The sequence below is a fragment of the Pseudorasbora parva genome, chromosome 12 (assembly GCF_024679245.1).
Source record: "Pseudorasbora parva isolate DD20220531a chromosome 12, ASM2467924v1, whole genome shotgun sequence".
NCBI classification, from domain to species: Eukaryota; Metazoa; Chordata; class Actinopteri; order Cypriniformes; family Gobionidae; genus Pseudorasbora; species Pseudorasbora parva.
Genome location: NC_090183.1, coordinates 36,884,944 through 36,904,297, shown reverse-complemented (window position 1 = coordinate 36,904,297; position 19,354 = coordinate 36,884,944). Strand labels below are relative to the sequence as shown.

At 35.7% G+C, this 19,354-nt stretch overlaps 1 protein-coding gene across 1 annotated transcript in view; it reads right to left on the bottom strand.

Annotated features, from left to right (window-relative positions):
• Positions 1–17,156, bottom strand: part of rad18 (RAD18 E3 ubiquitin protein ligase) — a 42,401-nt gene extending 25,245 nt beyond the window's left edge. Inside the window, exons 1-9 of the mRNA XM_067458496.1 lie at positions 16,977–17,156; positions 16,516–16,594; positions 16,326–16,387; positions 16,145–16,215; positions 6,151–6,455; positions 5,671–5,770; positions 2,947–3,128; positions 2,161–2,231; positions 1,940–2,000 (exon numbers count right to left, since the gene is read on the bottom strand). Coding sequence (XP_067314597.1) covers positions 1,940–2,000; positions 2,161–2,231; positions 2,947–3,128; positions 5,671–5,770; positions 6,151–6,455; positions 16,145–16,215; positions 16,326–16,387; positions 16,516–16,594; positions 16,977–17,027 — 982 coding nt within the window. The 5' untranslated portion in view covers positions 17,028–17,156. The remainder of the gene's footprint in view (positions 1–1,939; positions 2,001–2,160; positions 2,232–2,946; positions 3,129–5,670; positions 5,771–6,150; positions 6,456–16,144; positions 16,216–16,325; positions 16,388–16,515; positions 16,595–16,976) is intronic.
• Between the last annotated feature and the right edge of the window lie 2,198 nt (positions 17,157–19,354).

The window sequence follows — 19,354 nt, the reverse complement described above, 5'->3', positions numbered from 1 at the left end:
TCACACAGTGGCTTTCGTCATTGTACATGACAATTATGGACCATGTTTTCACACTTTTTTTTTCTTACACCAATTGCACCTTAAATGGCTCTGTTTCTAATGTTGGCCTCTGGGAGAAGGTTGTTAGTGTAAGTGGCTTTTCATTAAGACAGAGACGCCACTAGGACTAGCAGCTGTAACCTATGCATGTCAAACAGAAACATGGTTTGTTGAGCACTAGGGACTACACCTTAGAGTTGAGGTTAACTGAGGGCAAAACATTAGTATATGTGAAGACATATGTGAGGATAAAAAACAAACATAACCAATTAAAGAATAGTTATTAAAGGAACCTATAGAAAATAAAACTTGCTTCCATGGAACCTATTTTACTGGTCGCTTTTCACTGTCATCCTCATATAGACAAAAAAGCTCAAAAAAGCTTGAAATTCTCAAATCCAAAAAAGCAAATATATATATATAATTCAATGATAATCATCACTTATAGCAGTTAACTGCTAAATGGTTTAAGGCAGGCTAATTGTGAATTAATCTTTCAGATCAGTTTTTAGAAGAAGATCAACCAATTGAATGAAAAGTTCTGACTTAAAATAATGATTAATTCACAAAACGATCCCATTAAGACAGCATAAAAGTAATCCCTCTCAGCAAAAGTCAATTAAACAGTGGACAGTATCTTAAAAGCGTGGAGCCGATTGCCTGATTTTTTTTGGTCTAAGCATTCTGAGCTGGGTCACTAAAGCAGATTGGAACATTTAATGAGGTAAGATTGATCTTGGGACCCTGTTGGTATTGTTGTATTGATTCCCACCTTCTCAAACTCCTCAAGGCATCTTTCTCCCTTCCCTTCTCTCACTCCCTCATACACACACTCAGCTGTTTAGTGAACTTGGGAGTCACAAAAGGCAAAGGTTTCTGAAAAATATTTTGGCTGAGAACTACTGAGGGTAACTGAAGTGAGATTATTCATATATACGAAATAATCAGGAGAGAAACTTAAAACGAAAAAGTGTGCGGCTTTATTCAAGATATAGCTAAATCTGTTTTCCGTTTAGAAATCTGCACAGTTCTGCATAGAGTCTAAACTGCACCTGAACAACCAGATCTGATATATGGAAAAGGAAATTGCAAATGCCCTTGCAGAGCACGCCAATGAAACATGGGCATTACATTAAAGCAGCAAATCAGAAAAGGAATTTGATGATTCCGATCATAGCTGTGCCTTCAATCTGACAGACATTTTCTACACAGAAACTCACTGTAGCATAGGTCCTAACACTTCTTTAACCCAATTTAACACTATTTTAACATTGCAAATGCTTTTGTAAGCAATTAGAAATAAATAGCGGGATTTTTTTTTTCAGTCATGACTTTCTGGTTAAATTAAAGAATAAAAATGAAAATCTAACCATTGCTGATGTAAGTGCTAGGAGCGATTCAAATGTGCAATTGGGCATTATCTATTTTTTTTCCTGTAAAACAATAAGGAATTGCCTTTTTTTTTTTTTACAAAAATAACAATGGCAGACCTGAACTGCACATAGACAGCCTGCATCCTAATCACAAAGACTTTACATTTTACACATTAAGCAATATCAAGAATGTGTTAAAGGATTCATCTCAAACAGAGTGTGCTGCAGCCACAGAAAAAACATCTGCAAATACCCTTAGCTGATAATTAGCTGCAAAAATACAGAACCCATATGCTCAGTCAACCTTGAGGTATGAGAAAGTAGTCAATGTTATTCGGTGCATTTATCAAACAGACATTTTTATTTTATAATGCACAGGACAAGCAGGAGAGTCTGACCCTGTTGTGACATCACTCAAACAACATTTTCCAATAGTGCAAGGACAGCGCATCCTCTACACCTCTAAACTGACAAGAGCAACAGTCTCATTCTTTATTCAGTGGCAGTTTTTAAAAGACAGGACTTACGGTACATTGAGTGTAACTCCTCAATTTCTTCAGCTGTCTGATTCTTCGTAGTGACGATTACCTGTCAAACAAAACATTTTGAGAAGAAAAAAATGTGTCAATATGACTGACTGCAGTCGATTATGTTTTCCAACAAACAAAAAAAACGCATTTAAACACACACACACAAATGTATATATTGTATATATGCTTTAGAAATTAAAATCCTTTGTAGTACATACAGGTTTTCGTTTACTGTCCAATTGATTCTTTAACCTCTCGTTGTTTTCCATTTCTTTGGCAATTTCTTCAGCTGTTAACAAAAGAACATAATTGTAAACTAAAACCACATTTTTTGATGACTTAATGACCAACCTATAAATCTATCCAATACAAAAAATTACCCTCCAATACATACAGCATGCATTTCTAGATTTTCAGGAAGGAGACTGGAAGATGCTCATTTACAAATCATTCTTGATAACATGATACAAACTGGTGGCATCCAAGGCAATTTAAGTATTGTAATTGTTCTATTCAATCTGCTATTGTATGACAAATCAGAACCCAACAGGTAATGTGGAAAAAACACAAACCACACTCAAACAAGTCAAGCTTTCTAAACAGAAACCATGGTAACATAAGCTGAATAAAAGAAAAATAGGTTTCCTGTGAAACCTTTGACAGCTCACTGAAAAGAGATACATTTAGCTCTGAAAGGGTCAGTGAGAAGCGAAGCAGTAACTCAAAGAAAACTTGAGAGATGAAACTACTGTATTTTTCCACCAGCCCTGTCATCTTTCTGCCAGGGTCCCCCACAGGTTGACTAACTCTCCAACACATAAATTACATTCCATCACAAACAATCGTTGGACAGAGTGAAACTGTACCCAGCTAAACTCTCTTTCACTTGCAATACATGTTTAATAAACACATTTACAGGAATTCCCGCCCATGTTTTTCTGTGCCTATAAAGGAATGTCTCACCATGCATTCACTCATTTGGTGATTGATCCCTGACTTTATACCTGATTTGGGGTTGAGAGAATCACACTGTGCGTTATAGATTTGGGTGAATTCCTGGTGGCGTCGCACAAGCTGATCTCTGCTGCCTTGAGTGGACAGGTGGCATTCTTTAAGCATCTTCTTGAGCTTTGGAACACTAATCAAAGTGTACAACAGCTTAGGCATCGCCTTACGCCTTCTACCACTGAAACACAAACACACAACAAGTCCCAGGGTCATTAAAATACAGTAAAAGAAAAAATGACATAGACAATTATATTTAAAAATAAAAGATACGAATTTCTTTAGAAACCATTCACATTGAAATCAATTATTCAGTCAAAAAGTCTTGTAGCAGGAATTTTAGATTTGAGTTCTATAGTAAGTAAATCTATACGCCACAAGGCTGTTCATTACAGTGATTTTACTAATAGTAATAGGTTTTTTTCCTTCAGTTGGAGACATGAATATTTGATAATTACATTTTATTATTAATATTCACTAATTCTTCCATCAAGTAGTATAGTCAATTGACTGTGGGCTTTAAACAGTTTCCAAGAAAAGCAGAAACTTGGCACATTAATATAAAATTCAACTCAAGTATGGTCATAAGTGTGTATGGGCCGTTTTAATCGGTTTTATATGCAAAATAATGCAAAATAGATGGAGAGTGACTGCTCAGATCATAGCACATATTTTCAATTGGATTCAAGTCTAGAATACTAACCACAAACCCAAAACTTTATAGTTTTGATGAGTAGTTTATGCAACTGTCATGCGAGAAAGTCAAATCTCTGGCTGACAGAAACAGGTTCTCTCAAGGATTTGCATGCATTTGGCTTAATCCATTTGGCCTTGGTGGCAACAAACTTTCCAGTTCCACCATCTGGAAAAGAAATCCCACGGGCATGACACTGCCACAGAGACAGATTAGGTGTTACCTGGTACTGGGTTGAATTTTTCGCCAAACATAGCGCCTTGTTTTTAGGCCAAAGAACTTAATTTTTGTCAAGACCACACAATTTACTACCAAAAAGTATCAGGTTTTGTCCCATGGCTTTTACATGATTTAATGTTGGTCTTACTCAGAAAAGTGTTCCTCCTAGGCTTGAATCTCAAGAGGACAGTTTATCTGATATCAGCCAAATAACTCTGCAACTATATCATTGTTTTGCTGGTCCTTTGGTCAATTCTCTGAAAAAGTCCTTGTCTGGGTGCTCAGTTTGCCAGAATGGCATGATTCTGGTGATAGGCTGTATTGCTATTTTCTTGTTAACTTCTCTCTCTTATATTTGTAGAGGTCAAACCATAAATTATTTTATGGTTCTTTCCCTGACATCCTTGAGGAAATGTGTCATATCTACAATGAAAGGAAGTGGCATGTCCATGTAATAATAAATAAAATAATAATACATTTTATTTGTATTGCACTTTACATTTGGAAGTGATACATTGAAACATTATCTTTCAGGGTATTTTCTATACTATCTGTATTTTATTTATTGTTTTTATCAAATTGCTTTTTGTATACTTCCTTAACTGATTTACAAGATTATAACTCATACATTTGAATATGACTAACACAGCAACATTTCTTTGTTTTCAATTATACTGCATACAACAGCCTTCTGGCAGTACTATTAAACAAGCATAGTGATTAAACAGTCCACCAAAAAATGAGGGGAGTGGGGATAAAATCATTAGGTTTGACAAGAGGGTGAAATATTACTTATACCTAATAATAAGTATTAAATACAAGTATGAGAACCAACACAATTACACAAAAATATAGACAGCTAAGCATGAAAAGGTGCAAATTCCATTTATCTCTATAGTATTAGTATGTCAGGATGGGCTTAAGGCCACAGGAGTGCTGACACGCACCCTCATTCATCACATTACCCTACAGGTGTCCAGTATATTAAATCACCCTTTCTGTCAATCAGACATGCACACCAAATGCCGGCCCTTCAGAATGTCTTTCAAGTGAAAAAGGGATGCCTTAGTAGAAGGGGAGGGACTAAGACAAGCTATAATCTATGGGGAATGTTATTTAATAAGGATTGAATACATTCTTTAATCACAATCACTCTTCAGCTTCTTTGTTCTGTAGGGAATAATTATGGCCACTTAAAATGTTATCGATTCAAAACTTTTTTCAACAATCAGTTTATTTGTTAAACTTCCTCCAACTAACTTAGACACGCGCATAAGAGGAAAAAAACAGGCTGTATAGGGTCTCTGATTAGGTAGAAAAATAAACAGGTCTAAGAAAGCTGAGCTTGATGGACAACTGGTCAAACAATTTGTACAACAAAAGCACAATGTACTTGAAGAAAAGTAAATTACATTATGTAATACAGAAATGAGTTCTGCTCCACTTATTGGATAAATGGGGTTAAGATATTTGAAATGTTTCGCTGTTTGCATGACTCACCAGTCTGCATTTGCTAAATTGAGAGTTTGGTCTTGGTTTGGATTCTGTTGAAATCATTTTCACTGGCAAAATTAACAATATCTTGCCCCATTACATCTGAAATGTCAGTTATTCAATACTAATTTATTTTTCGTTTAACGACTGCCACAAAAACTGATAATACTGAATTAGAATAAGAGCAGGTGAATTAGTAGCATCCTTTCACTAGAAAATTCACTAAATGTGTCCTGCAGTCAAAGAAAGATAAGACTATTTTCTCTATGAAACTTCATATAGTACTATTGCATTACAGGGCAAGTATTATCCATACCTTCTCAATCCCTCTTTCTTATCGTCTCGGCTCAAGCACATATCCAGATGTTTATTAATGTGTGTTTCGGGCACACACACTGCACAGACAGGACATTCCACTGCAACAAATTATTACAAATTATTGCTTATTAGAAAAAGCACAATTAGGCAGAGCAAAAATACTAAACCCAAGCCATTCAAATCTCAAACCTCAAAAAAAAAAAAAAAAAAAAAAAAAAAAAAATTCTGATGTGATTAAAAAGATTTAATTTATATATATATATATATATATATATATATATATATATATATATATATATATATATATATATATATATATATATATATATATATATATATAATGCACTTATTCTGAAGAAAACAAATCAATGCATTAGGGGGCAACCCAAGTTTTTATATTTTCTTTTAACACAATAACAATGTATTTTTAAACTGAAAAATATAATTGCAATAAAATGGCACATGTGGCACTAGTTACCTTTAATCACCGGCTTACTGCTTTGTGATGTTGAAGGAAACGCAGAAAGTTCCATCTTCTCTTCTTTGATTATTTGTATTGCTTCCTCCACATTTTCTTTCTTAAAATGAGCTGGCTGCTGAACAGACACCTCTATAGGTTCTGATTTGACTGGGGTCATGGGGATCTTCTTTTGGAAAAAATGACTGAGGGTATTTGCTTCCTTTTTGAGCCTCTTCTGTCTTGCTGCTTTGCCTTTGATCATCATAGGTGGGGTTTGAGGTGAAATAGGGGGTGATTCCAAATTTGAGTGACACAACTTTTGCCTGGGGATGGAGAGTTACAAACAATGTGTTAATAAAAGTGTAAATCAGTCACTCCAGGATTTTGCAATTTTTTTTTGTAATTTTTGCAATCAAAATGATTGATTTTGTGGTGGTAATTTTTTTTTAGAAATTTGCAAAAATATTTGTGACGTTTAAATTTTTTTTAAATAATTAAAAGTGCACGAATCTTGCTTATCTTACAAAAAAAGGCTAGCCCAGTGGTATACTATATAGCTTTAATAACATGGTCGCTTAAGGTCTGGGAAATATCTGGGAAAAGTAAATCCAAGCAATAAGCAATTGCCTATTATAAAAAGTTTAGACAAATAAATACAACAAATATACAGATACAAACAGTGCTTTTTTTAAGTCGTGTTTTTAAAAATGTTTAAGTCAGGATACTGTTTGTTTTTTCCAGTGGTTGTTATTTGATGGGTAAGACTATAGGCTATATTAGGCTGCTTTCACTTTAAAGATTTTCACTGCCTACAGTAATGGGCTGCATGGACCCAATACTGTCACACATTCTAAACCTATTCCCTCAAGACACCGCCAAGACGGACATTTAGGCATAATCGTGGGTGTATTTGATTTTGATTGTTCAAGAGCATTAAGCCTATATAGAACAGATCTGTACACTCGCGAGCGCTGACAGGCAGCAAACACACAGAATCCTCAGCCAGTCTGACATCGGTCCGTGTGTCAGTAGCGAATTGAGTTTGTGGTAGCCTATACAGAGCTTTTATTAACTCTTTTTTGTGTTATTGGGCATATGATATTTTTATTTGGTCATTCATCCATCTTAAGTAATCAATTCGCCCGGTCCTTGGAACATACTCGAGACGGCAGGTGAGAAAGATTCACTTTCGCTTTCACAAATACCACATACTGCGCATGCAACACAACGTCTGTATCCTCATGAAAACAATGCATTACAGCTTTAAATAAAATAGCGATACTTCAATTCGATAATATTTATTTTTTGTGATTTAAAATGATTTGTGATTATTTTGCGGTGAAATTAAAAATTATGCAGGATCGCAAAAAAATGTGACATTTTGCTGATTTTGCGTTGTATTCAGCGAACACGAAATCACAGAAAACTGGAAGGACTGGTAAATGCTCTCTGGTTAACTCAGGGTTTCAATCAGATGGTGAAACACTGAATCTAATTTAAATACGGCAATGCAGTTTACATGCTAGCATTGTGGCTGTTAACAAAGGTTTATTAAATTTAAAAATCACTTTTGATTATTTAAACACACAATTTTTGAGTGGTTGTGTACTAACCTTGTAATCAAAGCAATACTAAACCACATTTATTTTAAAATTGTTCTAAAGACATTAAAATAGCAGTCTCCTAGTTTTGAGTGGATTGAGTGGTCTATCCTAGACATACAGCGATAAAAGGGTCTTCCACATACTTTGGTGAGGTGTATTTGAGGGACATACAATATGTAAAATCAAAAATTAAAAAAAAACTCTTGAAAAACAAACTGGGACAAGGACAACAAAAAGCAGTTTGAGGAACCTTCATCTGACCACCTAAGGTGACAATTTGTCAGTAAAGGTGTTTTTGACAGCAAGACTGCTTCTCTAAACCATGTGTAAGCCTTCGAATATCTCCCCTTCCCCACTGAGGGAGAGTGAGAGACGGAATAGTGAAAAATAATTTGAGAGGACAGAAGGGCAGAAGGAGCGAGAAAGAGAAAGGAGTACATAAAAGGAAGTGTGAGAGAGAGAGTGAATGCAGGCAAGCACCTGTCGGTTTCGCAATTCCAGTGAAAATGTGGAAAGCCAACAAACACAGTGATGGCTGTGAGGCCATTACAGAGCCATAAAGTGGAGTCAATGAGGTGTGCAAATGCCACTTTCCATATTGAAACCTTTTATTTCTCTTTGTCTGACCGTTAGTCTACATATACGCACACAAAATTAAACACTTAAGATAAAAGAAACAAGGTGTCCCAATTGGTATAAAAGTGGTTGTGACCATTTTTGTCTACATTAACATCGGTTTTTATATGTCAATGCTATTAGTAAAGATCAAACATCTTACACACACAAAAAGACTAAAGCTAAAAATGGAAATAAAATACAATCTTCACCCATTACCCTAAGAAAAAAATGAGAGAAAGCCTCAATCCCCATCTTCCAGTTAAGCTAAACATAAGATTTAATACATGCTCTGAACGCTCTATTTACAGTCTTTTTTTAAACTCACTGTGGATCTATATTGTTATATAGATCCACAGTGAGTTTAAAAAAAGACTTATGACTTTTACGTTTTTAAGTTTTTATGACAGTTTATGACTTTTAAACTGTGAGTTTAAAAAAAGACTTTCATTCAGGGGACCTATGGCCCCTGAATGAAAAAACAAATGTGTTTGTAAAGTAAATGAAAATGTCAAAAAAGAATGCAAAACAAGAACTGAACAGCCTAAATAGTAGAATTCAGGACACAATATGTACTGATTGTGGGCAAAAAAAAGTGTTTGAAGTATCTGAGAATATGTGTAATATGCGCTTCTGAAATATCATGTGTAAATGATGGCACTGGGTGCACACCGTTATTTATTTTACATGTAAACAGCCATTTTTGTAGAAGTCTTGAACACACAGCAGCAAAAAAAAGAAATTAGAACATGATCAGACAGATGGTGGAAAATGGTTGTTTGGAGAAATAACCTTGACTAACATAAGGAGACTGCATGCAAAAAAAATGAAATGATAATACAATTATGAAATTATAAATGATTTGATTCCTATAACTAATACACAAGCTGTCCTAATTGTTTGGCCTTTCTTCAGCAATGCTTTTAAAATTCAATTGCAGTCTTGTACCTACATGCATAACTTCCCAAACAGACAGAATCATAAAAAGTAGTGGAACCGCAGATTTGAACCGGTTTATAAAAAATAGCCATGACTGAAGAGTATATCATCCTGGATTAAAGAATAACATTCTGAAAACTATATCTGCTTTTTGTTGCTTTAAAGCTGCAAAATATGTCAGGGTCAACATGTAATAAAGCCTACAAAGGCAGAGAGAGAAAAAAAAACCTGGATTTTGTAGTTTGAATGGAAGAGAAGTTTCATGATTTCAAAACTTTCTCTTTTTTCCCCCCCAAAAAATCTCTTTGGAAGCTCATTGATCTTCCAACAATAAGAGAAGGAAGAGTCAAAGACAGTGAGCTTGCAACAGCAGTGGCTCAGAGGGGTCGATATTCAGACCTGGAAACACGAGGCTAATTGCACTCATTGAGCTCAAGAAGGTCTATAATATGGGGAGAAGAATAAATTAACATTCCCATTCAACTCAATGACAGTTTCCCAGCAGGCACAGGAAAGTAGAAGATTTGAAATCTGCCATCATTGCTAATAGGCACTCAGCTTACCTGAGGCATGATTATTCCACTCTTTCCTGAAGAAAGAAAATATATACTATGAACTAGAGTTGCACAATTCTGGAAAAACTGTTAATCATGATCTTTTTGTTTAAAATAGAGATCACAACTCTCCCATGAATCTGAATAGACTAGGGATGGGCGATGTCTACCAAATTTGCATGAGACGATGTCTACCGTGAAACATCGCGATGGACAATGACATCGGGGGAGGGGTTTGTGTTTGAGCCATAGCCATACAAATTAAATAAAATATGGACGTAGTGTCCGTGACATAACCCATAGGATTCTGAAGAGCAGTTTTGAAGTGTAAAGTAGAGACGAGCTGGCCGTTGTTAACACGTCATAGCACGGATAACAGAAAATGGGCAAAGAGGCGGGACGTGGGCCGACCTGAGGTGAGGTGATAACTAACAGACAGCGGATAAATGGCTATCCACCTGTCACTCAAAGTGGCCACGCCTTTAGTTATGCAGAACTTTAAGGCTTTATATAATGTAAACGAATGAGACATTTTTTTACCCCCCTCAAAGTTGACATCAAGGCCATTAGCCATAAAGACCAGAACCACAATTTGTAGCAGTCCGTAAAGTTTTTTTCTGCTGTCAAGTTCGGCATTTTAACATGGGGCTCAATGAGATTCTGCTCCCTTCTGGAGCCTGTCCCTAGTGGCCAGTTGAGGAATTGCAGTTTAATTCACTTCCGTATTGGCTTCAACAGAAACTGGGAGGTTGCCGCTTGGTTTGAGCATTAAGCTCTGTTAATGTGGCACCCCTCTTGAGAACGAGAGAACACAAACGGAGCTGAAAGGGCTTGGATAAAGCGCGTTTGGAGTGCTGAAATATTACCACATTATCCTGATTGCTCTGCTCACTTCAACTAGAAAATAGGTGCTACTGTTCTGTCTTGCCATTTGAATATCATTTGTTTAGTAGTTAGTGTAAAACATCTAGTAGCATATAATTTGTTTGGCCTTTTTGCACATTAAAACATTTAGTGTTTAAATTGCATTTATTGAACAGTTTTGAATGTAATTTGCATTGTAAATAGCATGCACTTTACTAGAGGTATTAACGGCTGCAGTCTGTGTAAATAAACCAAAAAACAAAGATCATCGTTAGTAAGTAATTTTTTTATAAGTAAACCGACACTAACATTTTTCAGAGTCAAGCACAACGCTTGACTCTGAAAAATGTTAAGTGTCGGTTTACTTATAAAAAAAATTACTTACTAGGCTTAAAGTCTACTACTGTTATCCCTCATCTTAGATCACAAGTCTGAGATTTGTTTCTACATACATTATAAATGTTATAAATGTATTGCTGTAACACGTTACAAAGCTTGTGACGTATGTACCAGATTTTTCATATCAACAGAAAATATACCTGGCTTTGAGAATTCCCTGTCCTTTGTTCACTACGGTTTAAAAGGAACTGTATGTAAGAAATGTATTTCAGTTCATCATAAAATGGCCCTGATGTGTCACTAGACATTAAGAAATCATGTTAATTTCAAATACTTATATCACTGACAACAGTAGTCCGGTCAGGATCTTGTCATTTAAAAGTTGTTGTTGCAGCCCTCAACTGGTGTTGATGTTGACATGTTGTGTTTTGGCCTGAAGCTCCACCCTCCACCTATCGACCAATCATGAAGTCAGTAGTGTTTCTGCATCCAGGTTGCCAGCTCTGCTCTAGTTACCACAGCTGCAGCTACAAACGTTCCTGCTGGATCCTGCAGCCTATCTGGCAACCTCGAGTCAGGGAGGAGAGGGAGAGGGGATACACCGCTCTACAGTCATTTGAAAGTGATTGCAGTACCAGTTTTAGCCACAATCTTACATACACTTCATTTATAGAGAGAAAATACTAGTAATGGTGTTAACTTGAAAAGCCAATGTTGATGCTATAACAAGCTCAACCGCATTCTCTTTTTGCCAGTAGACTCCCCTTGATGCGTTTTTTGAGGTGATACCCCGTAGGTTTGAAAATTTGCTGCTCCATATAAACCGATCTTACTCATTTTGACAACTAACCTAAGCCACTCTCATACCACACACACGTTAAAGTAGCCGGAGCAACATTTCTCTATTTACGGATATGACGAGACACGCACACAATTTCCCGCAAAAAACATCCCAACAGGTCAAAAATATTTATACTTAAAATAGGCATACCACATTGAATTAGGTAAAAAACACATTTTGAGTGGATGCATTTCTTAAAAAATAAATAAAAAGTTACATTGTGTACCTCTAAAATATATTTAATTAATTTTGGGAAAAAAACTGTAATTGATACAATTAACTTTACTTAATTCATTACTGGACGAATCAGTGTTTTTGACTGAATCTTTTGAATGAGTGACTCAATGAAAAATACATTTTTATAGTCACTTGTAGCCACCTACTGAAGTAATAATGTAATTTGAGCATCAAATTACTTTCATAAAAAGGATTTAGTCTTTTTTGATTGCTACTGTAGACATCAGTGTTTAGAATCAAACTATAAACTTTTATCACAGTACTTCTGTGACCATTTGAATTACTGTAAACCCAGCAATAACTATAAATGACAACTGCTCCCTCTGGGTCAGTGCAGATTTGAATGTTACGCCGTGATCCTTGTCAAAGGTTTAATAAGCATAGAAAAATCATTTTCATTTAGAAATAAGACTGTGTGGATGTTTGAATCAAAATCACAATCTTTTAAAATTCTTCCCATTTCTAGCCAAATAAATGCAAAACGATACTATATCTATATCAAAGGCCTTGATAACTGTCCCCAATGCCCTGCCATAAAAGATGACACATGCCTTTGACATCATCACTATAAGAAAACAGGAAATTAAAACAGTGTCCCATAAGGCACCTCTCTCTTCATCCCGATGGCCATCTGAAACTCCACTGTCCAACTATATTAGGCACACTCACAGGAAAACAACACAGAGGAGATTGATGGCACCTAGAGAGACTGAATTAAAAAACAATATCGCAAATAAAATCTATTGTGTGGACTCTGGCTATTCACTACCTTGCCCTTACACTTGATGTGATATATACATGAGGAAAAAGTCTTACATAGTAGGATAGTAGGTTTTCCAATATTATTTGTATTTTTTTAAATCATTATTTAAAGTTATTTAAATTATTAAACAAAACACATTCCTCGTCAATTTCTTCAGATAAGATGAAGACTTTGTAATATCCAGTAGGTTTGCATGTCTACATTCTTCGAACTTAAGACTCTTTAAAGAGAAACATGGCTGAGCAGCTTACTTGAGTCCTGCTGCAGCCAAAGATATAGACTGGAATATTTTAAATAAAATCCTATAGAATCACATAGACTACAATGTTAGGGCAAATCAATTACATATAGAAGCTTGTCATTAAATGGTAAACCATATAAGAAATTGCATTCAATAAAGCACTATAATTAAATAAATAAATTATATTAAATTAGCTGATTTTCTGATCCCTTATAATATAAAGGGGTCATGACATGAAAAATTTAATTTTCCTTGACATTTTTTTGCATATAAGAGGTCTTTGTATCATTAATACACCCTGCAAGTTCCACAACTTCAAACATCCCACCATCAATAAAAAAAAAGCATTCAAACTGTAAATAAGCTTTGTTTGGACCCAAGGTGTCAAGTGACATCACAGACGTACATTCATTTGCATACGCCTGCCTCTGGAGCAAGACAACAATGGCTACCTTTAGAACAACTGGTGTATAAAGAAATTGTTTACGATAAGATTGTGATGCCACACAGATGTTGTGCTGTTCCTGGTTGTGGAAAAACATTGTCATAGAAAAATGTATTCAGATTATTTTCTAACGAACGTCCTAGTCACGTCAATGCTAACTTGCATGTTTGTACCGTACATTTTACCAGCGTTTTGAGAACAAGTCACAATACTATACTGGCTTTGCCCAAGTTTTGCTCAGTCAGGCTGTGCCAACTGTTCTAGAACCAGGAGGACCACCCAAACTGTAAGTAACATTTTATTTGTAAACCAGTAATGACAGTTAAATTCATAGTATTTTAAAGAATGACCTCTTTATAATGGCCAAAGCGGTCTATCATGCAGCAAGAGTTTATTTGGGCACTTGCCAAAACTCCTGTTATAGTGACACTCTTAACACTTCACAATCAATCTCTTACTGTACAACATCATTAGCCTAGAAATCTAGATGCACCTTAGATGCAAATCTAATCTGCTGCGAGTGTAGACTAGCAACTCTCAATAGACCTCTGAGCTGGAAAGACCAAACTCTGGTCAGGCCAATCACATTGTCTATAGAGTCGGAGAGCGGGCTTAACATAATGACAGAAGAGTTGCGGAGGTTCTGCGTGCTTCTAGTAAACAGAGAAACTGGTGAACAGCGGCCTTTCGAATCAGCTTTGACCCCGACTCTGGAAGACTTGGGAGTTAAGCTTTTCTCTGAGAAAAGAACAGCACTGAAGTCATTCTTAAAAAGGCATGATGTGTTCTGAGTTTTGCCGACTGGATACAGCAAAAGTTTAATCTATCAACTAGCTCCGCTTCAACTTTGTTGCTCTGGTTTGTTAAAGCACTAGATTGTGTGCAGAGGAAGTTTGAAAGACGACCGTTTATTCCACCCCTCAGATTGAGCCCTGTCAATGGTTTCCAGACCAAACATCTTGATGTGGGGGTCTGGCTTGTCAGGCTAATTGAATGTCATAATAATAAAATAAAAAACGCGTTTCTGGTTATTTTAATATTTTATTTGTCCGGTCGGGAATGTCTCTTTCATTTGTCCCAGACAAAGATTAATGTTGAGCGCTTACAGACAGCCCTGTGTGTTGTTCATTCATGATTTCTCTCGTGCTGTAAAGCGGAGGTGATTGGTTCATGTCGTGCATGCCGCGCTGCCGTTTGCTTGAACTGAGGGCTACAGTGATAATGTCACCCCCATAGACTGTTAAAAAATAGGTCACGCCACATTAGAGAACCAAAAAAGACTGAGATGTCAATACAGTCTATAGGAACTTAGCGTTATTATTTTTATTGTGAAGTTAACTGGGACTTTGTAGCTGAATCTTAATCAATGGTACAAAGAGAAAAAAATGAGAATGGGATTAATCAGATTATGTAGTTTTTTGTGGTATTTATGTATTTAAAAGTTATTTATCAATAATAATTCATTTTAATGAATAAAAAAAAACACTCATTTTCATTCATAGTCGTGTCTACCAACATATTCCGATAACAGAAGACTATCCATATATGCAGAGTGAAACATACAGACTCAACCTTTACGTTCTGAGATGAAATTCTTGAGCAAATGAAGACTGAATATGCCCTCTCTCTCTCTCTGTTTATATAATCAAAAATGGACTAACTTCCCATTATTTTCCATTCAATTTAAAGTAATTTTTTTTTCAACTTAATCACTACCCATTAATTAACCCCCAGATGACTTTCTATCAGAATTTGATTTGGCTGTGCAGGTGCTGTGCTAAAATATTGTGACGTCATTCAGCTATTTTCAATTGTCATATAGTGGCAATGTGGGCAGATCAGTAATTTAGTTGAAATTTAAGAACAAAGGTAACAGAACATTTTAGCTTTAATAGGGGTTAATCTATATTTAATTGATTATTTATGCTGTGCAGACTGTTGGATAACTTTATTCTATTTCTGTCATTTCCAAAGGCCACAGGTAAACATGATGTAAATATGATAAATACATGTATTATAATGGGTTTATGTGAAGATTGTTTAATGTTCACTTAATTAAAAGTTGCTATTTTAAAAGTGTAATAAATGCTGAAATATATGTAGCTTTCTGTAATGTTGAATGTCTTGAGTATCATGACATTTACGGTACGTTTAAAAAATATAAGGCCAGTATCACTGCCTTATGCCATTAAACAAATATTTAACAGTTGTTTTTCATTTTTAAGATGTTTCTACATTAATTTGGAAAGTAACTGAAATGATTACAATATAAAAACCTGCTGTTTTTAATCACGACTGATTACAGAAAAAAATGTGATGAATTTATTATTTTTAACTGATTGACAGCACTAGCCCACACATAATTTGCAGAAGCAACTAATAGCAAATTATTAACAGTGATCAGTCCTTCTATATCATATAAAAACCATGTTATTATCCATTTAGCATAATTCCTGATTTCCCCCATAACAGTGCAAAAGGTTTGCAGAACAGACACAGTGACATCTAAATAAAAAAAGCAGCATTTACTGAAATAAATGCTTTTATTAAAAATAAAAAATAAACTTTACCTTGCTGATTGGAAGCTCTGAACTAAGTCATCTAATAATCTGTTGTTCCTCAGGTCTTGTTCTGTTGATGGCTGTAAGGAGAGATGAACTAAGATTAATGGAAACTGTTTACTGAAGATCTTAACTTAATTAAAATATTACAGACAGACAGATAGATCATTTTGACATGATGAACACTTACCAAGTTACAAACAGGACACAACAACTTATATGAAAGAAACTTCCGTATGCACAGGGAACAAACTGTTGGAATACAAAAAAGAAAATAAGCAATGATTTAACATCTTGCTTAAAGAAATTATGTAAATTAACTGAGTATACAAATATATAAAAGGGTATAAACAGGACATTAAGTGATATACGGTACGTACAGTTGTGTGAACACTGGGTCATCATGGTGATGTTGAGAAACTCAAAGCAAATTGGACATCGGAGGAGAGTGTCTATGCCCTGATACAAACAAAGCATATACAATATATCTGTCAAACCAAACCAACCAGGATATCTTAAGTAACTTACTGGAAATATATGATACAGTTCTTCTGCGTGTCATGTTTGATGCAGTGTAGCATTATGTTTAATTTTAGAAAAGTAATGTTAGTTGGAAATAAACAAGATCATAACAACATTGGTGTGTTATGTCTAGAAAGCAACAACTGAAGACTGTAAAAACGTCGCATTTGGGGTTCATATTATGTCAGATATTAGAGCTCGAGACTGCTGCAGTGCGATTATCGAATACACATATGAGAGGCAAATAACACACTGGTAACATAGGCGGATTATCTTGTTTTAACGGCATGGCTAAACAAAGTTGAATATATGACCGTACTTTGAGACATGACAGGTTCGGCGGTAAGTCCACTTCATTTAGCTGAGCCATCTATGCAAAGTCCTGTGCTGTTATTAGCTTTAGTAAGATAAAACAGTCAATACTTAGAACTCTAGCTCTACAGACAGCAACAATAAACTCCCGCGCATCGATAAACACTTCCTATAAAAGCGTCACTTCCGGTTGAATACCGTAACGTCAGTATAACATCCGTCTAAAAAAAAATAATAATAATCTTGCAACCCATTAAGTTATTATGGTTTTTTGACACAAACTTTGATTGCCATGAGGATTTTACTAAGAAAGGCACACTTGCAAAAGCCAGATGTTAAAGTAATAAAGATTAAAGTTATTACAACAGGCTCCTTAAAATAAAATGCTATTTTACATGTTTTAGATAGGCTAGCATGTTTTATATATCATTAGTATATTTGTTGAATTTTATTAAAAGTGCTTCAGAGCTGTCATAATTAAGGAAATCAATTGTTGCTTAGACCATCATAGTCATGCTATATGGCCTTTTCATAATTTGATTTATTCCATGAGCAGAGAATAATAATTTAAAGCTATAGTCCTAATACTCTTTATTTTCTTAGATTCAGGTTATATTTTTATCTCTTGAGAATATTTTAATTCCTTTTCTGTGTAAAGCACTTTAAAATGGTGTATGAAATGTGCTATAAATAAACGTGCCTCGCCTAATATTATAAAGGATGCTTCACGGAAAATGCTGCCTTCAGAGTACACATTTTAAGGTAGGAACACATCAAGGCACGTCCGAATCTAATGTTAGCTTCACTTCCTCTCCTGAGATACCTTCATCTGATGGATTCTTGAAGGCAGCATAGATGTATCCTTCGTTGCCTTTGATATCCCACAATCCTGTGCATTCCATTCTGTGACAGTTGATCAAAACAATAGCTTTTCAGGTGGATTCTCCTCGAAAAAATGGCGTTTGGAGAGTAAAATGTGTGTTATTTTGGGAAAGTTGCCTGCTAAAATTTGCCTTCTTGGGTCTAAATATCACATAATTGAAGCTGCTTCTCAATCCGTGGACATGGAAAACAACCCGCGGGAAAAAACACAGACTTGGCAACACAGTGCAGTTGAGTGCTGCGTTCCAGTTCGTTTTTATTATGCCCTTCACTCGCGAACTTCTCTCCATCTCGTTCACTCGGATACATGAGTGCCCGCTACTGGCGGAAACTTTGCAATGGACTTGAACTGGAACAAAGCCCTTGATCCCTTGGAATCCATTATGGAGAGTATTTATTATTTCAAAAATTCCTTTACGAAATTGTTTAATGCAACATTCTATATGTATTTGTGTATTTGTTTTTTTTAAATGTTTTTAAGAAATATTTAAAATATCATAGAGTTGTTTGTGGTGGGGTAAATTAAACACGATATGCGGTGATGTCACTATCGCATTGCATTGTGGTATATGAAGCTGCCTGACGTGTACATATGAAGTAGGCTGCATCCGAAAAGAAGTGGAAAATATTGGTTAAAAACATACATTTATACACAAACTGACAAGCATACGCAACTTTTGGACACCATCTTATTTTCCAAGCTGTCACTGATAAGAAAGCAGGATTGTGGGATATCAAAGGCAGTGAAGGATACATGTATGCTGCCTTCAAAAATCGATCAGATGAAGGTCTCTCAGGAGACAGGAAGTGAAGCAAACATTAGATTTTGATATTGCTTGATGCCTTGCTGCCTTGAAATGTGGCCACCGAAGGCAGCATTTTCCAGGTTTCGGAGGCAGCCATAGACTCGCTCCCTCAGTGAAAATCGAGGGAGCAAGGGTCTGTCCATATAAACTTCCCTTGTCCACTTCACGAAGTGGAATGCACTTCAAAATGGCGGCGGGGATTCTCCTGAGGGGAAGTGCTTAGGGAAGTTTGCAAGTGCCTGTCTAAAAGTGAAGTGGAACGCAGCAGAGTTCTGTTGACATTTAACAACTAACGTTATGCGCCGCTTCGTTGCTCTGATTGGTTGTAGGTCCATTCAATTGAGGCATTTCCTGGTTCGGTTGAAACACACCCCATAATTACAGCCCATTGGAGCAGTATCAGACTCATTCTGACTAGAGTTGAGTATGACCACGTCAGGCTAAGGCTCCACAGCATACAGTGTCAATAAACCAAATCCGTACTAGCCAGGTTGAAATTGAATAAATAAGTCAGTTCCATAGTTATGTGAATGGGGTTTTAAGGGAACTCTCTTGTTGTGCATACTGTGTACACTCTCAGAAAAAAAGAAAAAGAATAAAAAGGTACATTGCTGTCACTGGTGTGGTACCCTAAGGTACAAAACCAAAAAGGTACTTACATGTACCTTTAAGGTATTAATATGTACCTTTAAGGTAC